The 23,917-nt window shown below is 36.2% G+C and overlaps 8 protein-coding genes across 11 annotated transcripts; 6 read left to right on the top strand and 2 right to left on the bottom strand.

Moving 5' to 3' along the window:
* Window positions 1–2,712: 2,712 nt before the first annotated feature.
* LOC108851066 (polygalacturonase-like) lies at window positions 2,713–5,349 on the top strand. The gene is made up of 5 exons (XM_057007533.1): window positions 2,713–3,127; window positions 3,697–3,780; window positions 3,959–4,248; window positions 4,476–4,704; window positions 4,793–5,349. Exons 1-5 carry the CDS (start codon window positions 2,777–2,779, stop codon window positions 5,006–5,008), a joined length of 1,170 nt encoding a protein of 389 aa, XP_056863513.1. The 5' UTR covers window positions 2,713–2,776; the 3' UTR covers window positions 5,009–5,349.
* Window positions 5,350–6,768: 1,419 nt separating this feature from the next.
* On the top strand, window positions 6,769–8,458 carry LOC108854220 (probable polygalacturonase At2g43860). The gene is made up of 4 exons (XM_018627735.2): window positions 6,769–7,233; window positions 7,321–7,610; window positions 7,690–7,915; window positions 8,157–8,458. The coding sequence occupies exons 1-4, from the start codon at window positions 6,769–6,771 to the stop codon at window positions 8,403–8,405; spliced, it is 1,230 nt and encodes a 409-aa protein (XP_018483237.1). The 3' UTR covers window positions 8,406–8,458.
* Window positions 8,459–9,570: 1,112 nt separating this feature from the next.
* On the top strand, window positions 9,571–11,072 carry LOC108854219 (probable polygalacturonase At2g43860). Its single transcript, XM_018627734.1, has 4 exons — window positions 9,571–10,038; window positions 10,135–10,424; window positions 10,504–10,729; window positions 10,827–11,072. The coding sequence occupies exons 1-4, from the start codon at window positions 9,571–9,573 to the stop codon at window positions 11,070–11,072; spliced, it is 1,230 nt and encodes a 409-aa protein (XP_018483236.1).
* A 1,835-nt stretch (window positions 11,073–12,907) lies between these two features.
* On the top strand, window positions 12,908–15,680 carry LOC108836047 (integrin-linked protein kinase 1). Of its 2 annotated transcripts, XM_018609257.2 has the most exons (12): window positions 12,908–13,486; window positions 13,589–13,663; window positions 13,819–13,923; window positions 14,008–14,093; window positions 14,191–14,311; window positions 14,401–14,480; window positions 14,571–14,633; window positions 14,734–14,855; window positions 14,947–15,032; window positions 15,112–15,236; window positions 15,319–15,450; window positions 15,541–15,680. In XM_018609257.2, exons 1-12 carry the CDS (start codon window positions 13,058–13,060, stop codon window positions 15,545–15,547), a joined length of 1,431 nt encoding a protein of 476 aa, XP_018464759.1. In that variant the 5' UTR covers window positions 12,908–13,057; the 3' UTR covers window positions 15,548–15,680. The 2 variants fall into 2 exon arrangements, with proteins under 2 accessions (XP_018464759.1, XP_018464760.1); XM_018609258.2 differs by lacking the exon at window positions 15,541–15,680 and having other exon boundaries at window positions 15,319–15,454.
* A 128-nt stretch (window positions 15,681–15,808) lies between these two features.
* Window positions 15,809–18,105, bottom strand: LOC108854218 (mitogen-activated protein kinase 6-like). The gene is made up of 5 exons (XM_018627733.2): window positions 17,748–18,105; window positions 17,449–17,578; window positions 16,851–16,988; window positions 16,444–16,776; window positions 15,809–16,381 (listed from the first exon to the last, which is right to left on the bottom strand). The coding sequence occupies exons 1-5, from the start codon at window positions 17,984–17,986 to the stop codon at window positions 16,025–16,027; spliced, it is 1,197 nt and encodes a 398-aa protein (XP_018483235.2). The 5' UTR covers window positions 17,987–18,105; the 3' UTR covers window positions 15,809–16,024.
* A 569-nt stretch (window positions 18,106–18,674) lies between these two features.
* Window positions 18,675–19,741, bottom strand: LOC108854214 (molybdopterin synthase catalytic subunit). Of its 3 annotated transcripts, none has more exons than XM_018627726.2 (2): window positions 19,597–19,741; window positions 18,675–19,353 (listed from the first exon to the last, which is right to left on the bottom strand). In XM_018627726.2, exon 2 carries the CDS (start codon window positions 19,345–19,347, stop codon window positions 18,769–18,771), a length of 579 nt encoding a protein of 192 aa, XP_018483228.1. In that variant the 5' UTR covers window positions 19,348–19,353; window positions 19,597–19,741; the 3' UTR covers window positions 18,675–18,768. The 3 variants fall into 3 exon arrangements, with proteins under 3 accessions (XP_018483228.1, XP_018483229.1, XP_018483230.1); XM_018627727.2 differs by lacking the exon at window positions 19,597–19,741 and adding an exon at window positions 19,455–19,584; XM_018627728.2 differs by lacking the exon at window positions 19,597–19,741 and adding an exon at window positions 19,467–19,580.
* Window positions 19,742–19,764: 23 nt separating this feature from the next.
* Window positions 19,765–22,499, top strand: LOC108854213 (cysteine synthase, chloroplastic/chromoplastic). The gene is made up of 10 exons (XM_018627725.2): window positions 19,765–20,123; window positions 20,243–20,352; window positions 20,446–20,503; window positions 20,591–20,854; window positions 21,062–21,199; window positions 21,280–21,331; window positions 21,407–21,486; window positions 21,574–21,633; window positions 21,735–21,815; window positions 22,235–22,499. The coding sequence occupies exons 1-10, from the start codon at window positions 19,866–19,868 to the stop codon at window positions 22,325–22,327; spliced, it is 1,194 nt and encodes a 397-aa protein (XP_018483227.1). The 5' UTR covers window positions 19,765–19,865; the 3' UTR covers window positions 22,328–22,499.
* A 351-nt stretch (window positions 22,500–22,850) lies between these two features.
* LOC108854215 (jacalin-related lectin 24) lies at window positions 22,851–23,688 on the top strand. Its single transcript, XM_018627729.2, has 2 exons — window positions 22,851–23,193; window positions 23,277–23,688. Exons 1-2 carry the CDS (start codon window positions 22,999–23,001, stop codon window positions 23,598–23,600), a joined length of 519 nt encoding a protein of 172 aa, XP_018483231.1. The 5' UTR covers window positions 22,851–22,998; the 3' UTR covers window positions 23,601–23,688.
* The last annotated feature ends 229 nt before the right edge of the window (window positions 23,689–23,917 follow it).

Genomic DNA, 23,917 nt, shown 5'->3' with positions numbered 1-23,917 from the left:
CATATTTTCATTTAGGAACTTTGACCAGTACTTTATCCCCGTTTATTTTTTGACAAAAAAAATCGCCACTAAAGCCAATCGGGCCACATGCGTTGATCTTGTGCAGGGCCGGCCCTGAGCCAAGCCTAATGAAACATTTGTTTCAAGCCCCCGAAATTTTTGAAAAAATTTACATGGATATAAGCCCCCAAATTTGTAAAAAAAAAAAATTTCAGCCCCCAAATTGTTGAATTCCTTCATGACTCGTCTACAGCCCCCAAAATCTCAGGGCCGGCCCTGATCTTGTGTATACTTCGTAGGCTGATAGGCACTAGGCAGCATAGCCAACGTGAGCCATGACCATTTTATGTTAGTTTCCTCGTTTTCCAACCATTAACCTTTTGTCTTAAGTTACAAATTTGAATCATAGATCAATGCGCGAGTCTTAGAGTGAGAGAAGACAAATTCGGTTCCATGCAGAGATTTCTACAGATACTATTTCTTACAGGTATGGACATTTAACTAATTCATTTTTATATAAATGAAACAAAAAATATTTTTTTTGACAACTTTTTTTCTGACAACAACAAAAAATATTTATTTCCCACTAAAATCATGATAAAATATTAACATTAATTTGGGTATCCACCAATAAGGGTGCTTTTATATCACTTGGCTGCTACCTTGACGTAACAGTAAAAGTATAAAAGAGAGAACCATAGCCGTTTGTTTTTTTTTTTTTTTTTTTTTCATTTATTAATCATTTTCTTTAAATAGGAAAGGGAACAAAACATAAATTATGATCTCAGATCCCTACAACAAATGGAAAAAATGTCACCGAGTCTTCCACTTATTAACAAAACCTGTAATAAACGAATTGTTTGGACTTTGGACCAAGTCAGCAGTACTCAGTCCAGTAACTTCTTGTTTTGTTAGATACACAACACATATAAAATAGTAAATGAATTCTTCTATCATTATATGGAATTCCCTCTTCCTTTCCCCCACGGACTCTGACGGGTCAGATACACAAAATACTTGCGTTACAAATTTTTTTATGTTTAATAGAATAATCACATTCTGCAGACTAGGCCTAAGCAACTTTAGGTAATTGAGAGTATCTAAAAAAAACTATGCCTAAACAATTTCACGGATAGAAAAAAAGAGGAAAAAACTATCAATTTCAAAGTCTAAAATGGATTTGTGATATATTGACTTTATCCACACTACCTGATCTGCGCTAATACAACTTTTTGAAAGTTGATTTGATTAAAGAAAAAACAAAAGATAAATTTTGCGGCTTGATCACGTTGGAGAACTGCAGAGACTTTGCGTATTCTTCTCATAAACTAACGAACTCCTCGCATTTCAATAGGTTGTTTCATGTATTTCTCCAATAAAAATATATATTTATTGACACCATTGCAGTTTCACTTTTCAACATTTTTTCTACTTCTGCTTTTTCATTCACACCCTATTTTTAGTATAAAGAAATTTAAGGCACGTCTTGTCCTATACGTAGTTCCTCGACCAAATGGGCATACATAGTTTTTTTAGAAAAAAAATAAATATGGAAGTTTTGTACTCTCTTACAAACAACTGAACTAAAAAGATTTATGTTAAATTTCATCATGTTGATAACAGTAATTTATTTTTATGAAATTCAGGACTAAACTCGAATCAGTCCTTGAAATCTGTAAATCCTGAGATAAAAGTGTTTTGGCAAAGTGCTATTTAATTGTGGTATTATTTTTTTGCGAGTTTTAGATCAGCATTGATCTAATTTACTCATACCTAGGGCTGGGCAAAAAATCCGAACCCGAAACACCGAACCGAACCCGATCCGAAAAAGTAGCATCGAGCCTGAACCGAAATTGATTAAATATCCGAACGGGTTCCAAAATTTCGGTATTTAAAGAACCGAAACCAAACCCGATCCGAACCGAAGTATTTTGGGTACCCGAATGTATCCGAAATAAATTTATATACTTAAATATATACATTATTTTTATATATAATGTATATTAAAAATATTAAAAATATATAAGATACCTTTAAGTTTTTCAAAATACTCGAAAAATATATGCAAATAGTCAAAAGTAAATGTTTAAAATAACTAAAGTATATTGAAAATACCAAAAATAGTTAAATATCTATTGATTCTTTATCCAAATATTCAAAGAAAACCAATTTATATGTTAAATTAAGGTATTTTGACATATATGTTATGAAAATTTATATGTAATATATTATCTTTCTTATAGATTTTGAAAATTTAAAGTATATAATGAATTTTGAAAATTTAAAAACATTTTAGATGGATTATCCGAACCCGAACTGAACCCGCAAAGATCCGAACCGAATCCGAACCGAAATTTAAAAAAATCCGAACGGGGCTGAAATCTTTGACCCCGAAAACCCGAAACCCGAATGAACTGAACCGAAACCCGAATGGGTACCCGAATGCCCAGCCCTACTCACACCAATGACAAAACTTTCTTAAAAATATTGTAAGAGCCTAATAGTCAATTTAAACATAACAACAAAAAAATTTAATTATATGATGCTTTTTCAAAGAATAATAACAATCATGCAAAACAAATTCACACCTACTAATTTCTTATTCATGCAAATCCAATATATAAACAAACAAAAAACTCTTCATATACAAGACAAGCACTATAAATACATTCCATAACCGTTAAAACCTCTAACACTACCACCACTACAGCACTACTCCACTCTCTCTCCCTCTTTAACTATCTCTCTCTCAACAAGTGTAAGTTAGCGACATACAATGGCTTCACTTCTTGTCCTCTTCGTCTTCTTCTTCATCTCCTCTTGTTCTGCTCAATCCTACAATGTCTTGTCTTTCGGAGCTAAACCGGACGGAAAGACAGACGCAACCAAAGAGTTTATGGCGGTTTGGAAAACCTCTTGTGCCTCGTCTCGTCCCGTGACCATTGTGGTTCCTAAAGGCCGGTTCTTGTTAAGGAGCCTTAATTTCGACGGTTCCAAGTGCAAGCCCAAGCCCATCACGTTGCGTATCGAAGGTACATTGGTGGCTCCGGCTGATTATAGAGTTATCGGTAATGAAGATTACTGGATTCTTTTCCAGCATCTTGACGGAGTCACCGTCTACGGTGGAGTTCTTGAGGGAAAACGTGCTATTTCCCCACGAGAAGTATCGCATCCTCCTAGATCTCTCCCAAACTATGACCTCATCTTATATGTCCACGAGATAAAAGTTCGAAATCTATTTCCCCATAGAACTTTAGAAAACCTCTTATATCTCTCCGACATATAAGTTGAAGATCGTTAACCCCATAAAATCAAATTTATCTGGTTAAACCTATAAACCAAAACTATTTTCGTTAATTAAACCTGATTAAAACCTGATTTAGATCTGATTGCAGTAATTAAACCAGATCCAAATCAGGTCTTTATCTTTCTTTTCTTGTTTAATTACTGCAATTAGATCTAAATCAGGTTTTAATCGGGTTTAATTAACGAAAATAGTTTTGGTTTATAGGTTTAACTAGATAAATTTGATTTTATGGGGTTAAGGATCTTCAACTTATATGTCGGAGAGATATAAGAGGTTTTCTAAAGTTCTATGGGGAAATAGATTTCGAACTTTTATCTCGTGGACATATAAGATGAGGTCATAGTTTGGGAGAGATCTGGGAGGATGCGATATTTCTCGTGGGGAAATAGCACGTTTTTCCAGTTCTTGACGCTCAAGGAACTTCTCTATGGGGTTGTAAAAAATCCGGCAAGAATTGCCCTAGAGGAGCCACGGTACGTAACGCCCAAGAAACACACTTTTCTAGATTATGAAGTTGTAACGATTTATTAAAAATAATTTCACCATTTCCAATTCACATGGACCAAGTGACCAACCATGGATTCATATGTCAACATCGTTATAAAAATTAAGTGTAATAAATGAGACGGTTTTTATCATGTGAATCAACAGACCATAGGGTTTCAGAGCTCAAACAACGTCGTGGTCTCCGGGCTGACGTCACTCAACAGCCAGATGTTCCACGTTGTCATCAACGGTTGCAACAACGTAAAGCTTAAAGGAGTCAAAGTATTAGCCGCAGGAAACAGCCCCAACACAGACGGTATCCACGTCCAGTCTTCCTCCATCGTCTCTATCTTCAATACGAAAATTTCCACCGGCGACGATTGTGTCTCCATCGGTCCCGGAACTAACGGTCTCTGGATCGAGAATGTCGCATGTGGCCCCGGTCACGGCATCAGGTATATGTACATTTATTATGGATTCTTCTCGATGAATTACAAATTGTCATATGGTGAAATTATAACTCATATCAGTATCACGTATAGAAAAGAAAATACTTCGAATAAATGAATAGAAAATACTATTAATAATTATATTTTCCATTGATATGCATTCATATATCAGTTGGTCTGATAAAAGAAAAATTAAAATTTTGACAATATTTGGATGGGATATTGCATTGTAGCATTGGGAGCCTGGGGAAAGATGCAGTGGAGTCAGGTGTACAGAACGTGACTGTGAAAACGGCGACGTTTACAGGAACGCAAAACGGAGTGAGGATTAAAACATGGGCCAGGCCCAGTAGTGGATTCGCTAGGAACATCCGTTTTCATCATTGTGTAATGAACAACGTAGACAACCCCATAATTATTGACCAGAACTACTGTCCTCGTAACGAAAATTGCCCTCGCCAGGTACTGTTCCTAATTTAATTAAGCAATACAGATACAACTAGTACTTAACATTGGAGTTTAATCATAAATTTTTATTTAAAAAATTCAGGTTTCGGGTATCAAAATCAGCGATGTGTTGTTCGTAGATATACATGGAACATCGGCAACTGAAGTTGGAGTGAGACTTGATTGTAGTCCTAAGAAACCGTGCACAGGAATTCGACTTAAGGATGTGAAATTATCGTACCGTAATAAACCGGCTGCGTCAGCTTGTGTTCATGCAGGAGGGATAGAAGCTGGATTGTTTCAGCCAAACTGCCTCTGACAAAGTGAAAATATCTCTTTTTCTAGTTATGACATTACTTAAGGTTAAAATAAGTATTGTAAATTATAGTTTCGCAGTTTCCGAAACGTACGGTTCAGGAGAAATTGAGATGCATGAGCCTGTGGCTGTTGACGGTCCACTAGGCCGAGAGTCTGGCCTTGTTTTGTAGGGGGATATAGTCCATAGCAACCATTGATGATTTCATATGTGTTGTGTGAGTTTTGTTATTTGATAGATTTAATATTATTTTTATTTACTTATTTGGGATTTTTTAAATAATAATTTTCTTTATTATATGGCTTTTACATTTGTCATTTGTTATTGGGAAAAAAAATATATTAAAAGACAAGTCTCCTCAATTTCGTGCAATTTTCTTCTGTTTGTATAACAAAGTGTGCAAGTTTGTTTTGGTTGGCACTGGCATTATTTTGGTGCCTCTTATTTTATCCTTCAATGTACAGAAAATGTTTTTTTTTTAAATTGTAAAGAGAATGTTTAACAGTTTTAGCCTTTTAGGTTACTTTTTTTTGTAACACTCCTTTTAGGTTACTATAATTCAACTGTCTTATTCCAAAGTGAAATATATATATATATATATATATATATATATATTATGTTCTTTGAAAGAAAAAAACCATATAGATTATTTTGTTTCAATGAACTTGGCACAAATTTGATTTTAGGTCTCAAATAAATAAATAAAATTTTGATCTTGCTGACTGACCAAAAAACAAAAATATAAACTAAGCTTTTGTTTGAAAAAAAAAAGATGCTACTTGTATAAGGAAATCAAGAAACTAAATCTCACGTGATGAAGTGTGAATTTAACGCAAGCGCTAAAGAAATTGATACGGACATCCTTTGTTTAATGCATGTTTCCTGTATTTCACAACTACATTTGTTCATTACCTTTATGAAAAATGTTTTAAATGTGCATTGCCACATTGCCACATTTCAATTGGTGAAAACATTGACCGATCATTAATCCACTGATCTTATAATTTATAACATGTTTTCTACTATTAATTATCTTTAGTTCCGCTTACTAAACATATATTTTATGCTATTTATATTTTGTATTCAGTTCAAATAACATGATTTCTGTTATTCACCCGAGAGTTTAGGGTTTATTTTAGACTTTTAGTGATCGGAAAAATAAAATAAAAATTGAACATGCTTATGAGATACGTATACATGATGAAACGTTATTAAATTCACTATTCACTAATATCAACATCGTATAGGATAATAAATAATAACAAAAACATATAGAAGGGAAAACAGAATCATAAGATATGCTATATACCAAATATTCCATTTATTCAATCTTTAATCAATCTAAAAAGAGAAAGAGAATACCAAATCTATAGTACCCATAATCAATTTACTAAAAATATTCACTAATTAATTATGCTAACCGTTCAATAAACCCCAAATAATTCATGAATCTGTGACAAATTTAACTAATCTAGAGTCATTCACAGTTACGGTTACTGGTAGTTTTGTCAGACATGGAAATTTATCTCGTAACATAATTAATATTCTTAAATTAAATCAATCATATTCATATTTACAGAATCCGGCTACAAGTTAACAAAATTATATGTTAATAAAATAAAATATAAACTTCCATATAAAATCATACTATTTTATTATTTGCCTCAAATTAAACCATTACGTTACTTAACATTCCTATAAATTCCCCTCTTACATACCTTCTTCTCCAATATCATTCATCCCTTCTCTAGAGAAAACACAAAATGATTTACAAAATATCATGTCTTCTTCTTTCTCTAGCTCTCATCTTTCTTGATTTCGTTTTAATCCCATCTCTAGCCAAACCGACCCCAATCACATCCCTTAATGTCTTAACCTACGGAGCTAAACCAGATGGCTCAAAAGACTCAACCAAAGCCTTCTTAGCCGCGTGGGAAGTTGCATGTGCCTCTCCTAAGCCTACGACTATTATTGTACCAAAAGGAAGGTTCTTGGTGGGTAACCTTGTATTCCAAGGCAAAAAGTGTACCGACGCTCCTATATCTATTCGTATAGCCGGTTCAATCATTGCTCCGGAGGATTATAAAGTTATCGCAAGCTCACTACAATGGATCTTGTTCGATGGCGTTACTAACGTTTCCATCTATGGTGGATTACTTGATGCGCAAGGCTCTAGTTTGTGGAAATGCAAGAACAATGGTGGCAAAAAATGCCCTACTGGTGCTAAGGTTCGCTTGTCTCACAAGTAACAATAAACTTTCTCATATACATGCGGTTTATCTTTTATCTTGCTCGTTTGTGAACTATTTTTGCAGACTTTGTTATTTACTCATTCGAATAACATAACTATCAACGGTTTAACGTCGATCAACAGCCAGAAGTTCCATATAGTTATCGAGGAGAGCAATAACGTCAATATTGACGGCGTTAAAGTTTCTGCTGATGCTGATAGCCCAAACACCGATGGGATCCACATCGAGAACTCTCACTCAGTGAACATCACTAACTCGAGAATTGGAACCGGTGACGATTGCATCTCCATCGGTCCAGGATCCACGTATGTTTCTATACAAGGCATTCAATGCGGTCCAGGCCACGGCATTAGGTAATAGAAATATTCATTTCTTGCAAAATAAGCTACTTAATATCTTAACTTATTTTGATTTGTGGATCCTCCAAAATAGTATTGGAAGTCTTGGGAGATCAGAGGACGAACAAGGAGTGGAGAACGTGATTGTGAGTAACGTGGATTTCACGTCAACGGATAACGGAGTTAGGATCAAGACGTGGGGAAAATATAGCAAGAGCTTTGTTAGAAACATTGTTTTCAAACATATTAAGATGAAGAGGGTCAAGAACCCGATCATCATAGACCAACACTATTGTCTTGACAAACCTTGCCCTAAACAGGTAACAAAAAAATAATTATCCATATCTTACTGCCTTTAGTTTTATATATCTATGACCGATCTGAGACTTAAGAGATCATAAATATTTTTAATGTTAAATTTAATATTTTTTGACAATTTAAAGACAATGTGAATTTTATATATAATAATTGTTTTAATATGAGCTAAAACGAATGTTTGATGCGATTATGTTCAGAACCGTTTATATATATCAAGTCATTTAATGTGTATATTAATCACAGGAATCTGGAGTTGAAATATCCAATGTTAGATATGAAGATATACAAGGAACATCGAATACGGAAGTGGCGGTTATGTTGGATTGCAGTAAGGAGAAACCATGTACCGATATTGTAATGGGTAATGTGAATCTCCTCTTGCAAATGGTTAATGGATCGGCTCAGGCTTCTTGCAATAATGCAAATGGATTAGCAAACGACGTCGTTATCCCGTTCACTCCTTGTCTAAAGAGAGACATGCTTCTGACATGATATAAAGAAGGATACTTGAAATCAAATGCCGTTCCGATTGCTCCTTGACTAAAGATGGGTTTATGCAGCTGAATCTGTGAACGACGTCGTGCTTTTTGCTAGTTTTTTGTTTTATTTTTCTTTTTGGTTTCAAGTTTCTACGTTGCTACTTATTTTGATCGTTATTTTTTTTTCTTTTTTTTTTTGTATTCGAAGCTATGGTTTGAACTTTTAAAGTAATGACTAAAATTTGGATCAGATCACTATATCTCAGTACAATAAGAATAATATTTGTTTTTCTTTCAAAACTAGGAATAATATTTGTTTTTCTTTGAAAACTAAGAATAATATTTGCCACATTTCTATATTCTCTATCAACTGGTGAAAACATTGACTGATCACAAATCCACTGATCTTATAATTTATTAATTTGTAACATGTTTTCTATTATTAGTTATCTTTAGTTCCGCTTACTAAACATATATTTTATGCTATTTATCTTTCGTATTCAATTCAAATAACATGAGTTATGTTATTCACCAGAGAGTTTAGGGTTTATTTTAGTGATCGGAAAAAAAATTGAAAATGCATATGAGATACGTATACATGATGAAAATCACTATTCACTAATATCAATATCATATTGGATAATAAATAATAACATAAATACATACAGGAAAACACAATCATAAGATATATATACTGATCATTCCATTTATTCAATCTTTAATTAATCTAAAAAGAGAAGGAGATACCAAATCTAGAGTACCCATAATCAATTTACAGTAAGCTATTCACTAATTAATTATGCTAACCATTCAATAAACTTCAAATAATTCATGAATATGTGTCAAATTTGACTAATCTAGTGTCCTTCACAGTTACGGTTACTGATAGTTCTGTCGGACATGGAAATTTATCTCGTAACATAATTAATATTCCTAAACTAAATCAATTGTATTCATATTACAGAATCAGGCTAGAATCCGGCTACAAGTTGACAAAATTATATGTTAATAAAATAAAATATAAACTTCCATATAAAATCATACTAATTTATTAGTTGCCTCAAATTAAACCATTACGTTACTAACGTAACATTCCTATAAGTTTCCCTCTTGCACACATTCTTCTCCAATATCATTCATCCTCAAGAGACTAACCTTCTCTGAAAAAACAACACAAAATGAATAACAAAACATCATGTCTTCTTCTTCTTCCTCTAGTTCTCATCTTCCTTGATTTCATTTTAATCTCATCACTAGCCAAGCCGACTCCAGTTACATCCCTCAATGTCTTAACCTACGGAGCTAAACCAGATGGCTCAAAAGACTCAACCAAAGCCTTCTTAGCCGCGTGGGAAGTCGCATGTGCCTCTGCTAAGCCTACAACTATTATTGTACCAGAAGGAAGGTTCTTGGTGGGTAACCTTGTATTCCAAGGCAAAAAGTGTACCGATGCTCCTATATCTATTCGTATAGCCGGTTCAATTATTGCTCCGGAAGATTATAAAGTTATCGCAAGCTCACGACAGTGGATCTTGTTCGATGGCGTCACTAATGTTTCAATCTATGGTGGATTACTTGACGCGCGAGGCTCTAGTTTGTGGAAGTGCAAGAACAATGGTGGTAAAAAATGCCCTACTGGTGCTAAGGTTCGCTTGATTCACAAGTAACAATAAACTTCTATCATATCATATACATGCGGGTTTTGTATATTAACTTCACTCGTTTTTGAACTATTTTTGCAGACTTTGTTATTTACTCATTCGAATAACATATCTATCAACGGTCTAACGTCGATCAACAGCCAGAAGTTCCATATAGTTATTGACGAGAGCAATAACGTCAATATTGACGGCGTTAAAGTTTCTGCTGATGCTGATAGCCCTAACACCGATGGGATTCACATCGAGAAGTCTCACTCAGTTAATATCACTAACTCAAGAATTGGAACCGGAGACGATTGCATCTCCATCGGTCCAGGAACCACTTATGTTTCCATACAAGGCATTCAATGCGGTCCTGGCCACGGCATTAGGTAACAGAAAACTCTATTTCTTGCCATACAAGTTACTGAATATCTCAGCTTATTTTGATTTGTGGATTCTTCAAAACAGTATCGGGAGTCTTGGGAGATCAGAAGACGAGCAAGGTGTGGAGAACGTGATGGTGAGTAACGTGGATTTCACGTCAACGGATAACGGAGTAAGGATCAAGACATGGGGAAAAGATAGCAAGAGCTTTGTTAGAAACATTGTTTTTCAACATATCAAGATGAAGATGGTCAAGAACCCGATCATCATAAACCAACACTATTGTCTTGACAAACCTTGCCCTAAAAAGGTAACAAGAAATTAATTAACCATATCTTACTCCCTTTAATTGTGTATATCGCAGATCTAAGATTGAGAGACCATTTAATGTGCATATTTTATCACAGGAATCTGGAGTTAAAATATCAAATGTGAGATATGAAGATATACATGGGACATCGAAAACGGAGGTGGCGGTTATGTTGGATTGTAGTAAGGAGAAACCATGTACCGATATTGTAATGGACAATGTGAATCTCGTGCAAATAGATAATGGATCGGCTAAGTCTTCTTGCAGTAATGCGAATGGATTAGCTAATGATGTCGTTGTACCCTTCACTCCTTGTCTAAAGAGAGACCAACTTCTGACATGATATATAGAAGCATCCTTGAATCGATGTCGTCCCGATTGCTTCTTGGACTAAAGATGAGTTTATGCAGCTGAATCTGTGAACGACGTCGTGCTATTTTCTAGTTTTTTGTTTGATTTTCTATTTTCAAGTTTCTACGTTGCTACAATAATAAATAATATTTTTGAAAATTTTCCGACATTTTAGGAAAGCAAAAATTCAGCTGCTTTCCTATGTAATGTTAACACGACTTCGTTTACTTATTTTGATCTTTGAGATCTTCCATATCAAATTTCAATTAATGCAACTATAATAAATTATATTTTGATAAATTTCCGACATTTTAAGCTTATTCTTTGAACAATATAAAAACAAAACAAATTCAAATTCAAAAATAATACTTAATATCAACTAAGATTTTTATCCAAAATCAAACATGCGCTTTTGAAAGAGCGGATCAAGATCTAGTTATCTTGGACCAGAAAATGTGATTAGTTTTAAACATTTGGAAATGGTAAGAACAATTTATTAAAAATATGCATAATTGAATGTTGCCATGTTTGGTTAGCGATGCTTGATATGGATGGATCTAAATCAAAGTAAATATATAAACTATTGGGAAGTTATAGAATACATAAGTGGTAACCAGTGTTATTAAACCCGGACCGAACCGACGGTCGGACCAGGTTCAACCATGAACCGGACACAAATGCGGGTTGGGTTAATGCCAAAACCCAACTATAATTGAACCGGTTAAAAACCCCTATCGAACCGTTAAAAACCCGTGAACCGGCGACTCAACGAACCGGCTAAACCCTGGTTCTTGTATTAAATCAAAAATTTATTAATAAAACAATTAAAACTTCCTTTTTAAAATAAAAAATAGGATTCAGATTAATAAGGTAAAGTCATCTCATATTTTTCTCTTGAGTCTTTGACGACTATGCAAGACTGCAACTCACAAAGTATCTACTTCTCAAGGTATTGTTTTTGTTTCGAAAATTTTAAGAATTGAAAACTTAGATTTGAAGAACTCAATCATGGTATAATTTTTAATTTTATTTCATAGTATAAATTTTTAACTAATGTGTCTATAATTTTTGTAAAGGTGATGAAGATTTGGAGTGACAAAAACCCAGAGAATAAAAATTAAATATGTTTTTCTATTGATTTGAGATTTTGACTATTACATTGTTCTATTATTTTTATTACATTTTTAGTTTGTTACTTTTTAAAAATTTCTAAACATTATGGTTATTGAAATATTTAATTTGATATGATCTTTATCATTGTAAGAATATACATATTCAAAATATCATTAAATTTAGTTTAGTCTAATCAAATCCGGATCGAACCGGATCGAACCTGGTCGAACCACATTGACCCATGACCCAAAAAAAATCCGGTTCGCTTGCCGGTCCGGTTTTAACAACACTGGTGGTAACTGGTAACAAGACTAATTAGTATTTAATAGCCGACCCATTAACCCTTCAATACTAAAACATTTTATGGAGCATATCAGATTTGATACTACATTACATTGAAAACTAGTGGGGCAGCACCAACATTTTAAAGTTTAATAAAAAGAAAAAAACTGAATCATCCTCTCCACTTCACTAAAAAGTCAAAACCTCACCATCTCCAGGTTGTATTCCATGAAATCACTGTTTAATTTTATTTATATATATTTTGTCACCTTTATTTAAAATTTTAATTGCTACAAGATTTGGAACTAATATAACATGTATGAGATTAATATGTCAATCAAGGTTTACCCGCGTTTTACACCTCCAAAAGAAACTGTAAACCAACGAACTTTTATTGTTAATAATAATCTCAAAAAATTCAACAAAGATAGAAAGAAGAAAAACGGACCACGATCTTTTGTTTCTCTGACTTGTCGTCTTCTTCCTCTCTCGACCTCCGTTGACGACAACCTTCCAAGGAGGCAATGTGGGCTTAATCTTTATCTCAATTGAGATTTAGCATCAAAAAACAAAGTTCAGCAAATGGAGAACATAGCCGTGCAGCTAAAACGCGGGATATCAAGACAATTCTCAACCGGTTCAATCCGTCGAACGTTGAGCCGACAGTTCACGCGTCAGTCTTCTCTCGACCCTTGTCGGACCAACATGAGGTTCAGCTTCGGTCGTCAGTCTTCCCTCGATCCAATCCGGAGGAGCCCTGACTCTACGGACGAGGTGCACATGTCGGTGCCTGAGAATCTAGGTTCCACGATGCAGCTTCTCTTTATGGCTAGCAAAGGTGACGTCGGAGGAGTCGAGGAGCTTCTTGATGAGGGAATCGATGTTAATAGCATCGATCTTGATGGTCGTACGGCTCTACATATAGCCGCTTGTGAAGGTCATTTAGGGGTTGTTAAGGCTCTTCTTAGCCGTAGAGCTAACATTGATGCTCGTGATCGATGGGGAAGTACGGTCTGTCCTCTTCTTTCCATTGACCTATGGCTCTGTTTTTTTTTTCTTTTTTTGAAATTTTCGATTTGGAATGGTGAAAGGAGACGTTTTTATCTTTTTCAGGCGGCTGCTGATGCAAAATATTATGGGAATTTAGACGTTTACAATCTCTTGAAGGCTCGGGGTGCTAAAGCTCCGGTAAGTTCCTCTGTTTCTTGAACTCCTCTGTTTCTTGAGTTCCTCTGTTTTTGAACTCCTCTGTTTCTTGAAACTGGAGAGGTTTAGTGTTTTTTTTTGCTTTGTTCATGTGTTGTTTTATGAAAAAGGCTTTTAATTATCTGCACACTTTCTAGAAAACCAGGAAGACGCCAATGACGGTGACGAATCCACGAGAAGTCCCTGAGTATGAGCTTAATCCACTTGAGGTTCAAGTTCGCAAATCTGATGGCATCTCAAAGGCATGTTCTTTTGTCTTATAAGTCATTATCATTAAACATATATTTGATTTAGTGAAAATCAGTTGTGTTGTTGATTGTTTGCAGGGAGCTTATCAAGTAGCTAAATGGAATGGCACGAGGGTCTCGGTTAAAATACTTGACAAAGATAGCTACGCAGACCCGGAACGCATGTACTCATTCTTCTTCTATCTATATCTTAATGATCTTAACATAGTCACTCAAGAGTTCATCTTTTTCTTTGTCTTTCTGGTGGTTGTGTCTGAACAGAAACGCATTCAAACATGAACTGACGTTGCTAGAAAAAGTCAGGCATCCAAATGTTGTTCAATTTGTTGGAGCTGTCACTCAAAACGTACCAATGATGATGGTAGTAGAGTATACTCCAAAAGTAAGCATGCTTGTACTTCTCTTCTTCCTCTTGATTTTACCTTATTTCACCAACCATAAGCAATGTCTTTTCGTTTGGTTTTATTGCAGGGAGACTTAGGTGTATATCTCAAAAATAAAGGACGTCTTTCTCCTTCCAAGGCACTTAGATTTGCTCTTGATATTGCCAGGTATGTTGAACTTCTCATCTATTTGCTGCTAAGGTTCCTCTAATTACTGAGTTCGTTTTTGTTTTTTCTTGGTGCTTTTGGGTGTCTCAGGGGCATGAACTATCTCCATGAGTGTAAACCAGATTCCATCATTCACTGTGATCTAAAGCCAAAGTAAGATAAGTACATTACATATGTGTAAAACCTTGGGTTCATACTCACTGAGATGTTTCTGTTCGTTTTAACATATTTGTAAATTCTCGTAAGGTGCCAGAAACATTTTGCTGGATAGAGGAGGACACTTGAAGATCTCTGGATTCGGTTTGATAAGATTGTCTACAATCTCGCCAGACAATGCGAAAGTAGCAAACCACAAAGCACATATAGATCTCTCAAGTAAGGAGAATGCTTCTCATTCATTCATATGCTAGACATTGTTTTCTTTGCAAGGTTTATGATCATGAACAAAATGATTTATGGATTGCAGATTACTACATAGCACCAGAGGTTTATAAAGACGAAATATTTGACAGAAGGGTGGATGTACACTCATTTGGTGTCATTCTATATGAGGTAACATCTCCTCATCTTGCTTCGGTTTGTGTCTTGTGTTTCTTTAATATGTATTTGTGTGTGTGTGTGTGTGTGGCAGATGACTGAGGGAGTACCAATTTTTCACCCGAGACCACCTGAAGAAGTTGCAAAAATGATATGCTTAGAAGGAAAGAGACCTGTGTTCAAAACCAAGTCAAGAGGATACCCTCCTGATATGAAAGAGTACGCTCTAAAAAACAGTTTTGGGACCTAGAATTATTTATATAACATCTTAAATTATCTGGTTGTATCGCTTAATCTCCAGGTTGATTGAGGAGTGTTGGCATCCAGAAGCTGGTATTAGGCCGATATTCTCTGAGATTATTATCCGACTGGACAAAATAGTAGCTAATTGCTCTAAGCAAGGATGGTGGAAAGACACGTTTAAGTTGCCTTGGTAAAGTATTTCATTATTCAGATAGTTATCTAAAGTGAGACACAAAGATGAAAGATTGTGACTGTTAATGAGTTTTCTTTTTTCTTGCAGGAAGTAAAAAGGAAACATGGAACTTTTGTGTGTACGTTGTAGCTATATTTTGCTCATTGGCTATGTTATCTCATTCATACATAGCATAATAGTCAAGGAGAACCCACTTTCTATGTATGTACAACAAAAAAAAACAGAACATGAAGTCCTTTTTGCAATATTAATAGTTCTTTTTATCTTTCTTACACTGGAATCAAAATTGCAATAATCCTTTTCTTAGAAAGCAAAAAGATGACAATGGATATCATACTGTAGAAGTATTAGAGGTGAACAATGATGGCAAATCCCATACAAGCATCTCTCACAAATATACACAAAAGACTTTTAAAAAAGTAATAGTTTCAGCCCCCACACAATCCCATACAAGCAAGCATCTCTCACAAGTCACAAGTTATAACACATAAGACAAAAAAATGATGTTTCTTCTTTTTAAGAATCTTGTCAACAACATCAAACCGATTCTCATTCCTCCCTCTTCAAACTATTATTGCTGATACTCTGGATTGAAAGCAAGCGCCTCGCGGTAGATAAGCTCCTTCATCTGCTCCTCTGAGAGAGTGTACTGCTCAAAACCGAAGCCGAAAGGTACTGGGCACTCTGGCTCATCGCTAACGTCGTGCAACGTGTTCAGGTATGGATGTTCCAGCGCGTCTAAAGCTGTGATTCTCCGTCTAGGATCAAACGTCAACATCTTCTCGACAAGATCAATCGCTAAAGGATTATGCACCGTTGGGAACTTATCTGTAATGGACTGGCGAGGATAACGTGGGAGTTGTCTTATGTACCGCTTTGCATTTTCGTTCAAGAACTCAATCTCTTCTTCTGATGGAGTTCCTATGAGCTGCACACAAAAGAAAGTATATATAATCATGTTTCTTTACTAAGGGTCTGTCTACTTATTACCTCCATGAGCAAGCGAAGCTGATGAACATGATCTCGACCAGGGAAGAGCGGTTTACGGCCCATTAACTCCATGAAAATACAACCGACAGACCAAACATCGATGGCCGCAGTATAATCAGAAGAGTTTAAGAGGAGCTCCGGTGCACGGTACCATCTCGTGACTACGTACTCGGTCATGAAGTCGCTCTCGGAAGTGACTCTAGCTCCACCGAAATCGCATATCTTTAAGTCGCATTTTGCGTTCAGGAGGAGATTGCTCGGTTTCAAATCACGGTGAAGCACGTTTGCGGAATGAATGTACTTCAAACCACGGAGGATCTGGTAAAGAAAATACTGCACAGAAAAAAAAAAAAGAAACAGGTTTCAGGTTGGTTTATAGGAGAAAGGGCAATCTCAAAACACCAAACCTGACAATGTTCTTCGGATAATGCTTGATTTGATCGTATGATTTTGTGGAGATCGGTGTCCATGAGCTCATAAGCGATGTAAACATCATTGAAAGCATTTCTTAGGGGTGGTGGTATTATGTCTCTGATTGCAACAATCTGATAGACAATGATGGTAACTTGTTATATTAGTTGGAAATGGTCTACACATTCTTTTGTAAAATTGGTTATCTTCTGACGTATATGGAAAGTACCATACTATACTAAATAAGCACTAAACCATCCGTATCAAACCGAGAAAAATACATGCATTGTACTATCAACCAGTCATGTAGTTTTATTCCTTGTTACAAAAGTAATTTAAGATGTTGTGAATCAACTAGCTGCTACACATTAATTCACAAACCTAACCACAACCAGCTACAAATTCATACAATAAGAATTAAAACCGATAATGAGCAAACACAGGCAGCTGTTTATCTATATAATTTCACATTAACTAAAACCTATCATCTACATTAGGACTATAAAACATATCATCTACATTAGGATTACTGAACAGAAGATTCTTTCTTTCTTTAGTTGTGACTTATAAATGAAAGAAAAAAAAATAACTGACATTTTCGTGATCCATGTGACGAAGCAGCTTGATCTCACGGAGAGTCCTCTTAGCACCAATCTTGTTGTCGAAAGCGTTTGCGATTTTCTTAATGGCAACGCTTTCATTGCTTTCAGAGTTCATAGCAGAGCTGCAACAATCAAAGAATTACACAACAAGAGCTACAAAGATATCAAGCTTTATATATTAAAGAAAACATCCATTAATCATTTTAAAATCATTTTCGGATCAAAATCATTTTTCTTTTCTTTTTATGATAAACTGAAATAAAAAATAAATAAATAGAAAATTGTACGTACCAAACGATGCCGTAACCACCCTTGCCAATAGGCATGATGGGAGGCTTATACTTAGAGGTGACCTCGAAGACGTTCCCTAGTATGCTAAACTGTATAAACCTCCCTCCGTGGCTAAGAGTCGCCGGAATATTCTCTATCCCCGCCGCCACTTGAGATATTAATGGAGCCGCAGAAGAGCCTGTAGATTCCAGCATCTCGGTATCATGATCAGCAGGTGGTTGACCCGTGCCACCGTCCATGAACGCCGGTGAAGAAGAAGTAGAGGAGGAGAGGGGAAAGTGATATGTTCCTCTTTCGTTCGTTTTGAGTCAAAGACAGAAATTCATGTCCGGTGTGAAAGGAACAGTCATTTGCTAATATGTTCCAATGTTAATATTATTTTATACTCCATATGGATTATGGCAATCTTGTGACTAACAACAGTGTTTTGTGAAAACAAATCAGAAATTAACCATAAATCATTTGTCGTTATTTGCTGTGTTTGGTTGTACTTTCGCAATCATCTTCGTAACATGAAACGTATTTGATTCACCTCTTACGTGTAAACAAATTGTTAATGAAAGACTTGAGAAAAATCCACGTTAGGTGATGGCGGGGTATTCTGATAAAAAGAATAGTATGTGGACCATTATAGCATTACTTGAGCAATATAAGGGTCGTCTATTAAATGTTTTATACAGATCAGGCCAAGAGAGAATGAGAAGGCTTTCTCAGGTCCCAGGCCTATGGATTTGTCCACTCTCCTCCCACACGCTGCTCTCCAAGTACTACCTGCTGCTAAGCAACGGACTACAAGCTTGGAAGCACCTATTATGCTGCTAACTGGACATCCAAGCGCTGTCTACACCATGAAGTTCAACCCCATCCGGGACTCTAATTGCATCTGGATCACACGACATAGAGATCTTCCTCTAAGACCATTGCGACTAAACTGGAATTGAAGTCTTTAGATTCAACAATGTGTTTTTGTAACACCTTTTGTTTATTGAGAGAAAACATAAAAAAAAACAAAAAACAAACATCACTCTTCATCTTCTTGTACTCTAACTTTACTTCCACAGCAACTTCTTTTTTTTTCTTCTCCAACCACATGTCTCTTCTTCTTCACCAAACTCTCCCCACTCTCCAGCCTCTTCTCAGCAAGCTCCAACCTCTTCTCCATAAACTCAGAGTTCTCCTTCCAAACCTCCCCATTAACATACACCTCTTTCTTCCATATCGGAACCGACGCCTTCAGCTCGTCGATCAAGAACTTGCAAGCGTCCAAACCATCCCCACGGTGAACTGACGAGACAGCCACGAACACGCTGGTCTCCCCGACAGGAACCGGTCCCAGACGGTGCGCCACAGCGATCTTGTGTACGTCCCAGTTCGATCTAGCGTCTCCACATATATAGCTGAGGTATCTTGTGGCCATTGGTTTGTATGCTTCGTACCTTAGCTCCAAAACTGTTTTCCCTTCGAACGTGTCTCTTGTAGTGCCTGAGAACGTTGCTATGGCGCCGGCTTGAGGGGCGCTCACGTAGTCAATGTACTTGACTATGTCCACTTTGTGACCTTCCTCCAAGATTTCTATAAGGTTATTCTCCTCCATAGACATTCTAACCTGCAGGTAGAGCCAATCAACAATTACAATTAATTGCTTATAATAGAAAACTAGTAATCAGAGACAACTAGTGAAGAGATCTAATGGAACAGAACAATCACAGAGATGACTACAAAAACAAGGAATCGTCTCTTTCAGTAACATTAATACACATAAAGTTTGATACTTTTCTCTGTTATCGAAAAGTTTGTAATAAGTTTTTAACAGCAACACAGACAACAAAACAAAAGATTAGAACTTGACCTTTCGGGGTTTGGTAGGGATGGATGATGAAGAAGAAGAGCATGTGCTCCACACAATTACCTCGACTAGTAGGTTGGTGAGAATCAGAGTAAGACAAAACACAAAACTTTATTTTAAAGTCTCTTCTTTTACTCTGTTTTTTACCAAAGCGACGTCGTTCTCATAGCTACAGTAGAGCGACTCTTCAAAGGAGAAAGAGAGAAGCATCTCTCTTTACTTATCTTTTGTGTGATACAATTTTGGGAAAGCAAGGACGAAAGATCCAAACCATGGCTGCTGCTACATCTTCTGCCTCTGCTTTCCTCCTTAATCCGTTGACTTCTCGCCACCGTCCTTTCAACCACTCTCCACACCTCGCTTCTCTCTCCTTATCCTCTAGAAAGGCGGCTACTTTCGATTCTCTCCCGTCTCCTCCTCTCGCTCTCAAGAGCCAGAGGTGTAGCGATGTTGTTGTCGTGTGCAAGGCTGTGTCTGCAAAGGTCGAAGCTGGTGTTGAAGGGCTCAATATCGCCGAGAATGCTGCTCAGGTTTAGATGTTGTTTTGATAATAAAGTTTCTCACTTTAAGACAGTAACTAAACTGAGCATAAAGTCTGTGACTTTTGACTTCTTTGTCTAATCTTTGTTTGCCTATGAATTGAGTCCAGCTTATTGGGAAAACTCCAATGGTGTACTTGAACAATATAGTCAAGGGTTCTGTTGCAAGTGTTGCTGCTAAGCTTGAGATCATGGAGCCATGTTGCAGTGTCAAGGATAGGTTTTGTTGTGTTAACCATTTTGATTTATTGGTTTAATAATCTTCACATGTGTTTGTTTATTCTGAGTATTTTGTTATATTGGTGGTTTTCAGGATTGGGTATAGTATGATTACTGATGCTGAGGAGAAAGGACTTATCACACCTGGAAAGGTATTGTGAAAAGCTCATTATTCTTGGTGTTATAAGTCCTCTCTGATTTGATTTTTTGTTTTTTGTTTGTTGCTGGAAATTTTATAGAGTGTTCTTGTGGAATCTACAAGTGGAAACACAGGGATCGGTCTTGCGTTTATTGCTGCTTCGAAAGGGTATAAACTTATCTTGACGATGCCTGCGTCCATGAGTTTGGAAAGAAGGGTTCTTTTGAGGGCGTTTGGAGCTGAGCTTGTGTTGACTGAACCTGCAAAAGGCATGACCGGTGCTATTCAGAAGGCTGAAGAGATCTTGAAGAACACTCCCAACTCCTACATGCTCCAACAGTTTGACAACCCTGCCAATCCCAAGGTCTCTGTGGTTACTTCTTTTTCCATATGATGATAATGTGAAAGGGATAGTTACAGAAAATATAGAAACTCTTCCTGGAGTTTTATGAGTATCAACCTTGGAGTACTGTGTTTTTTTTTCTATGGCATTTAGTTTTGAGCTCACCATGATAATTTGTGAGATTTTTCTGGTTCCTGGGTAGTGTTTTTAATGTGAACAATTATGCAGATTCATTACGAGACAACTGGTCCTGAGATTTGGGAAGATACAAGAGGGAAGGTGGATATATTGGTTGCTGGAATTGGAACTGGTGGAACCATTACTGGTGTTGGTCGTTACATTAAAGAAAGAAAACCTGAACTGAAGGTAACGTAGCAAAGGCGCTTGAGGTCTATATGTAGTGGTGAAACTTTATGTCTAATTAAGTTGATGTTTACATGTATCAGGTTATTGGTGTTGAACCCACGGAAAGCGCCATACTTGCTGGAGGAAAACCAGGTGAGGCATTGGATTTCGTTTCCTGACATTATCCTCTGAACCTGTAATTGATTTGTCTTGTCTTTTGGAATGTAGGACCTCACAAGATTCAAGGGATTGGGGCTGGATTTATTCCTAAGAATTTGGATCAGAGTATTGTCGATGAATACATAGCGGTATGTTCTGTTTATGTTTGGCTCTCTAAAACACGAGAGAACGTATTAAACGTATCCAGAGATTCAAAGTTTTACCTGTTTCATCAGATTTCCAGCGATGAAGCTATTGAAACCGCAAAGCAACTAGCTCTCCAAGAAGGCTTGTTGGTTAGTCTATTTGAAATATCTCTTGAGTGAAAACACTTTGAATGCATATGAGAAAATCCTTAATGGTTAGTGAACTATTATAACTTTTTTTTCTTTCCCAGGTTGGTATATCTTCTGGAGCTGCTGCTGCAGCTGCAATCCAGGTCGCAAAGAGACCTGAAAATGCCGGGAAACTCATAGCTGTAAGTTCTTAGTGTTGCCATCTATGCTTTTCATCTTCTTTTCTAGATGGAGAATTGCTGTGTTAAGTCTTTTCATCAGAAGGATTCGATTCCCTCCTCACCAACCCTTGTCCTGTATCTGTGACCGACCACTAATTAACTATATTTATCGAGTTATAATAATCTATTTACAACACAGTAGCACATGGAAATCATGATTCATAAACCTTAGCCTAGTCTTACTGCACTTAAGCTTTGTTTTCTTTCTCAAGTAGTTGATTTGCTTTACACGTCTAGTCACTTATGGCCCTTAGATACCTACACTCTGTGTTAGCTTTATCTCTTTGGATCAGTGAACCCTAGCCCTTTGAAAGTGAGTAAAAGATTCACAGGTTTGTTAGAAAATTTGATGTGTGAGTTGATGAATCTTTGTGTTCCAGGTTGTGTTCCCGAGCTTTGGGGAACGTTACCTCTCCACAATGCTCTTCCAGTCGATCCGTGAAGAGTGCGAGAAAATGCAGCCTGAGATTTGAAATTTCCTCTTGTAATTTCTTGACCTACAAGGAACCTCTTCTTTGATTTCTTTCTTGTTTCCAGGTTGTTTTCTCCCAATAGACTTCCTCTCTCTCTACGTCAACTGTATATTTGCATTTTACAATGTGCAAACGCAATTGGTGTTTATTTAAATAAATGCATTAGGCGTGATTAACCCTTGATAAAATCATTAGTTTAACATAATTGACAAGTTATAACTTGTAACCAATGTTTTCATATCTGATTGCTGATTTTATATATAATCAAATTTGGATTTAATAAAAAAAATCTGTTATTTAAAAGCCCTGCTAAATGAAAAAAATCGCTATGCGATTAACCATTGATCCGGTAAAAAAACAGTAAATATGTTTTAAAAATAAATTAATATTTTGATAAATCTTTTAGATTGTAGATTTATAAATAAACTATTTGATTTGTAATTATTAAGAGAATGTGTACAAAGTACAAACACATAAGGAATAGGAGAATGTGTACAAAGTACAAACACATAAGGAGTAGGAGAGACATAGTCATAGAGTAGATGAGATTAGGATCACAAAATCTCACGGTATAAATAAGACATGCTGACCAAAAAAATAAAATAAGACATATGCTCATACGAATAGTCGTCCATCATCGGATAAACAAAGACAATATCTAGCTGGATGAGATGATTAGGGCAGGACTAGTGGGAAAGAGAGTTTCATCTTACCACTGTCGATGGGACGAGAAGGGACACACCATGATCTCTCATATATTCGTTTCGTTCAGTGAAGTCATTACATGTATTCAGTTTGGCTACACGAGGAATGGAGCTCTAGCCTTGTCTGAAACCTTTGGTATCTCTGTAGGAAGCTTTCGAACTGTAAGTTTTATATTATTGGTAAACCTTTTTTTTTTTTAATTTTCCTTTTAAGTGAAGTCTCTAATGAAGTTAAACGCATGCAGGTGAGACTAAAAGAAGATGAATATATAACTGGATTGAGTGGAGTGATAGAAAAGATGGGACTGGGACGAATCATAAATTTGACGTTCCACACTAACCGCGGGAAGCACGGACCTATTGGACGTTCATGCGATGATTCAGACGCAAGTGTTTCCACGATAGAGATTGATCCGGCAATTAGCGATGAAAGTGAGTTTAGTGGTTTCTTTGGGACTTACAATAGTGAATATCTGTCAACGATTGGTATCTACGTGAAGCCCACTCCAATGACCGGCGGCGGCACGGTGGTTAAACGTGAAAACAATAAACCAAGCAACGCTCAATAGTAGCCTTAGTTTTGAATGGAGGGAATTCGTCTTAATGTTGTCTTTTTAGTTCTTAACTCTCAACTAATAAAAAGGGTTTTATTTCTTATTTTGTGTGTGTGTGTTGTTTTAACCGCATATGACATAAAACAAAATTTGATATGACATATTACTTTGATGTGACATATTACTCAAGATGTTAAAAGAATGTTTTCAAAAATCGTTTCGGTTATGAATGATTTGCCGTCTAGCAGACGCATAAACACCCACTAAACCAATTTTTACAACAAGGTGTACTGCATGGTTACTATTGGGAGATCTCGGGGATTACGAGATCG

This window comes from Raphanus sativus, chromosome 4 (genome assembly GCF_000801105.2).
Source record: "Raphanus sativus cultivar WK10039 chromosome 4, ASM80110v3, whole genome shotgun sequence".
NCBI lineage: Eukaryota > Viridiplantae > Streptophyta > Magnoliopsida > Brassicales > Brassicaceae > Raphanus > Raphanus sativus.
The sequence above is the reverse complement of the archived record's forward strand: the minus strand, read 5'-3'. Positions and strand labels throughout refer to the sequence as shown.

What these genes read in the sequence shown, in the direction of transcription:
- LOC108851066 (XM_057007533.1), top strand. Translation starts at nt 2,777, where the DNA reads ATGGCTTCACTTCTTGTCCTCTTCGTCTTCTTCTTCATCTCCTCTTGT. An exon ending in GAGTCACCGTCTACGGTGGA is followed by an intron (nt 3,128 to 3,696) that starts GTTCTTGAGGGA and finishes GTGGGGAAATAG; the next exon opens with CACGTTTTTCCAGTTCTTGA. An exon ending in ATTGCCCTAGAGGAGCCACG is followed by an intron (nt 3,781 to 3,958) that starts GTACGTAACGCC and finishes GTGAATCAACAG; the next exon opens with ACCATAGGGTTTCAGAGCTC.
- LOC108854220 (XM_018627735.2), top strand. Translation starts at nt 6,769, where the DNA reads ATGATTTACAAAATATCATGTCTTCTTCTTTCTCTAGCTCTCATCTTT. An exon ending in GGTCCAGGCCACGGCATTAG is followed by an intron (nt 7,611 to 7,689) that starts GTAATAGAAATA and finishes CCTCCAAAATAG; the next exon opens with TATTGGAAGTCTTGGGAGAT. An exon ending in ACAAACCTTGCCCTAAACAG is followed by an intron (nt 7,916 to 8,156) that starts GTAACAAAAAAA and finishes TATTAATCACAG; the next exon opens with GAATCTGGAGTTGAAATATC.
- LOC108854219 (XM_018627734.1), top strand. Translation starts at nt 9,571, where the DNA reads ATGAATAACAAAACATCATGTCTTCTTCTTCTTCCTCTAGTTCTCATC. An exon ending in AATGCCCTACTGGTGCTAAG is followed by an intron (nt 10,039 to 10,134) that starts GTTCGCTTGATT and finishes CTATTTTTGCAG; the next exon opens with ACTTTGTTATTTACTCATTC. An exon ending in GGTCCTGGCCACGGCATTAG is followed by an intron (nt 10,425 to 10,503) that starts GTAACAGAAAAC and finishes TCTTCAAAACAG; the next exon opens with TATCGGGAGTCTTGGGAGAT.
- LOC108836047 (XM_018609257.2), top strand. Translation starts at nt 13,058, where the DNA reads ATGGAGAACATAGCCGTGCAGCTAAAACGCGGGATATCAAGACAATTC. An exon ending in AATCTGATGGCATCTCAAAG is followed by an intron (nt 13,924 to 14,007) that starts GCATGTTCTTTT and finishes GATTGTTTGCAG; the next exon opens with GGAGCTTATCAAGTAGCTAA. An exon ending in TACCCTCCTGATATGAAAGA is followed by an intron (nt 15,237 to 15,318) that starts GTACGCTCTAAA and finishes CTTAATCTCCAG; the next exon opens with GTTGATTGAGGAGTGTTGGC.
- LOC108854218 (XM_018627733.2), bottom strand. Translation starts at nt 17,986, where the DNA reads ATGGACGGTGGCACGGGTCAACCACCTGCTGATCATGATACCGAGATG. An exon ending in GGTGGTTACGGCATCGTTTG is followed by an intron (nt 17,579 to 17,747) that starts GTACGTACAATT and finishes TGATTGTTGCAG; the next exon opens with CTCTGCTATGAACTCTGAAA. An exon ending in TATCCGAAGAACATTGTCAG is followed by an intron (nt 16,777 to 16,850) that starts GTTTGGTGTTTT and finishes TTTTCTGTGCAG; the next exon opens with TATTTTCTTTACCAGATCCT.
- LOC108854214 (XM_018627726.2), bottom strand. Translation starts at nt 19,347, where the DNA reads ATGTCTATGGAGGAGAATAACCTTATAGAAATCTTGGAGGAAGGTCAC.
- LOC108854213 (XM_018627725.2), top strand. Translation starts at nt 19,866, where the DNA reads ATGGCTGCTGCTACATCTTCTGCCTCTGCTTTCCTCCTTAATCCGTTG. An exon ending in GACTTATCACACCTGGAAAG is followed by an intron (nt 20,504 to 20,590) that starts GTATTGTGAAAA and finishes GAAATTTTATAG; the next exon opens with AGTGTTCTTGTGGAATCTAC. An exon ending in ACAACCCTGCCAATCCCAAG is followed by an intron (nt 20,855 to 21,061) that starts GTCTCTGTGGTT and finishes ACAATTATGCAG; the next exon opens with ATTCATTACGAGACAACTGG.
- LOC108854215 (XM_018627729.2), top strand. Translation starts at nt 22,999, where the DNA reads ATGATTAGGGCAGGACTAGTGGGAAAGAGAGTTTCATCTTACCACTGT. An exon ending in CTGTAGGAAGCTTTCGAACT is followed by an intron (nt 23,194 to 23,276) that starts GTAAGTTTTATA and finishes AAACGCATGCAG; the next exon opens with GTGAGACTAAAAGAAGATGA.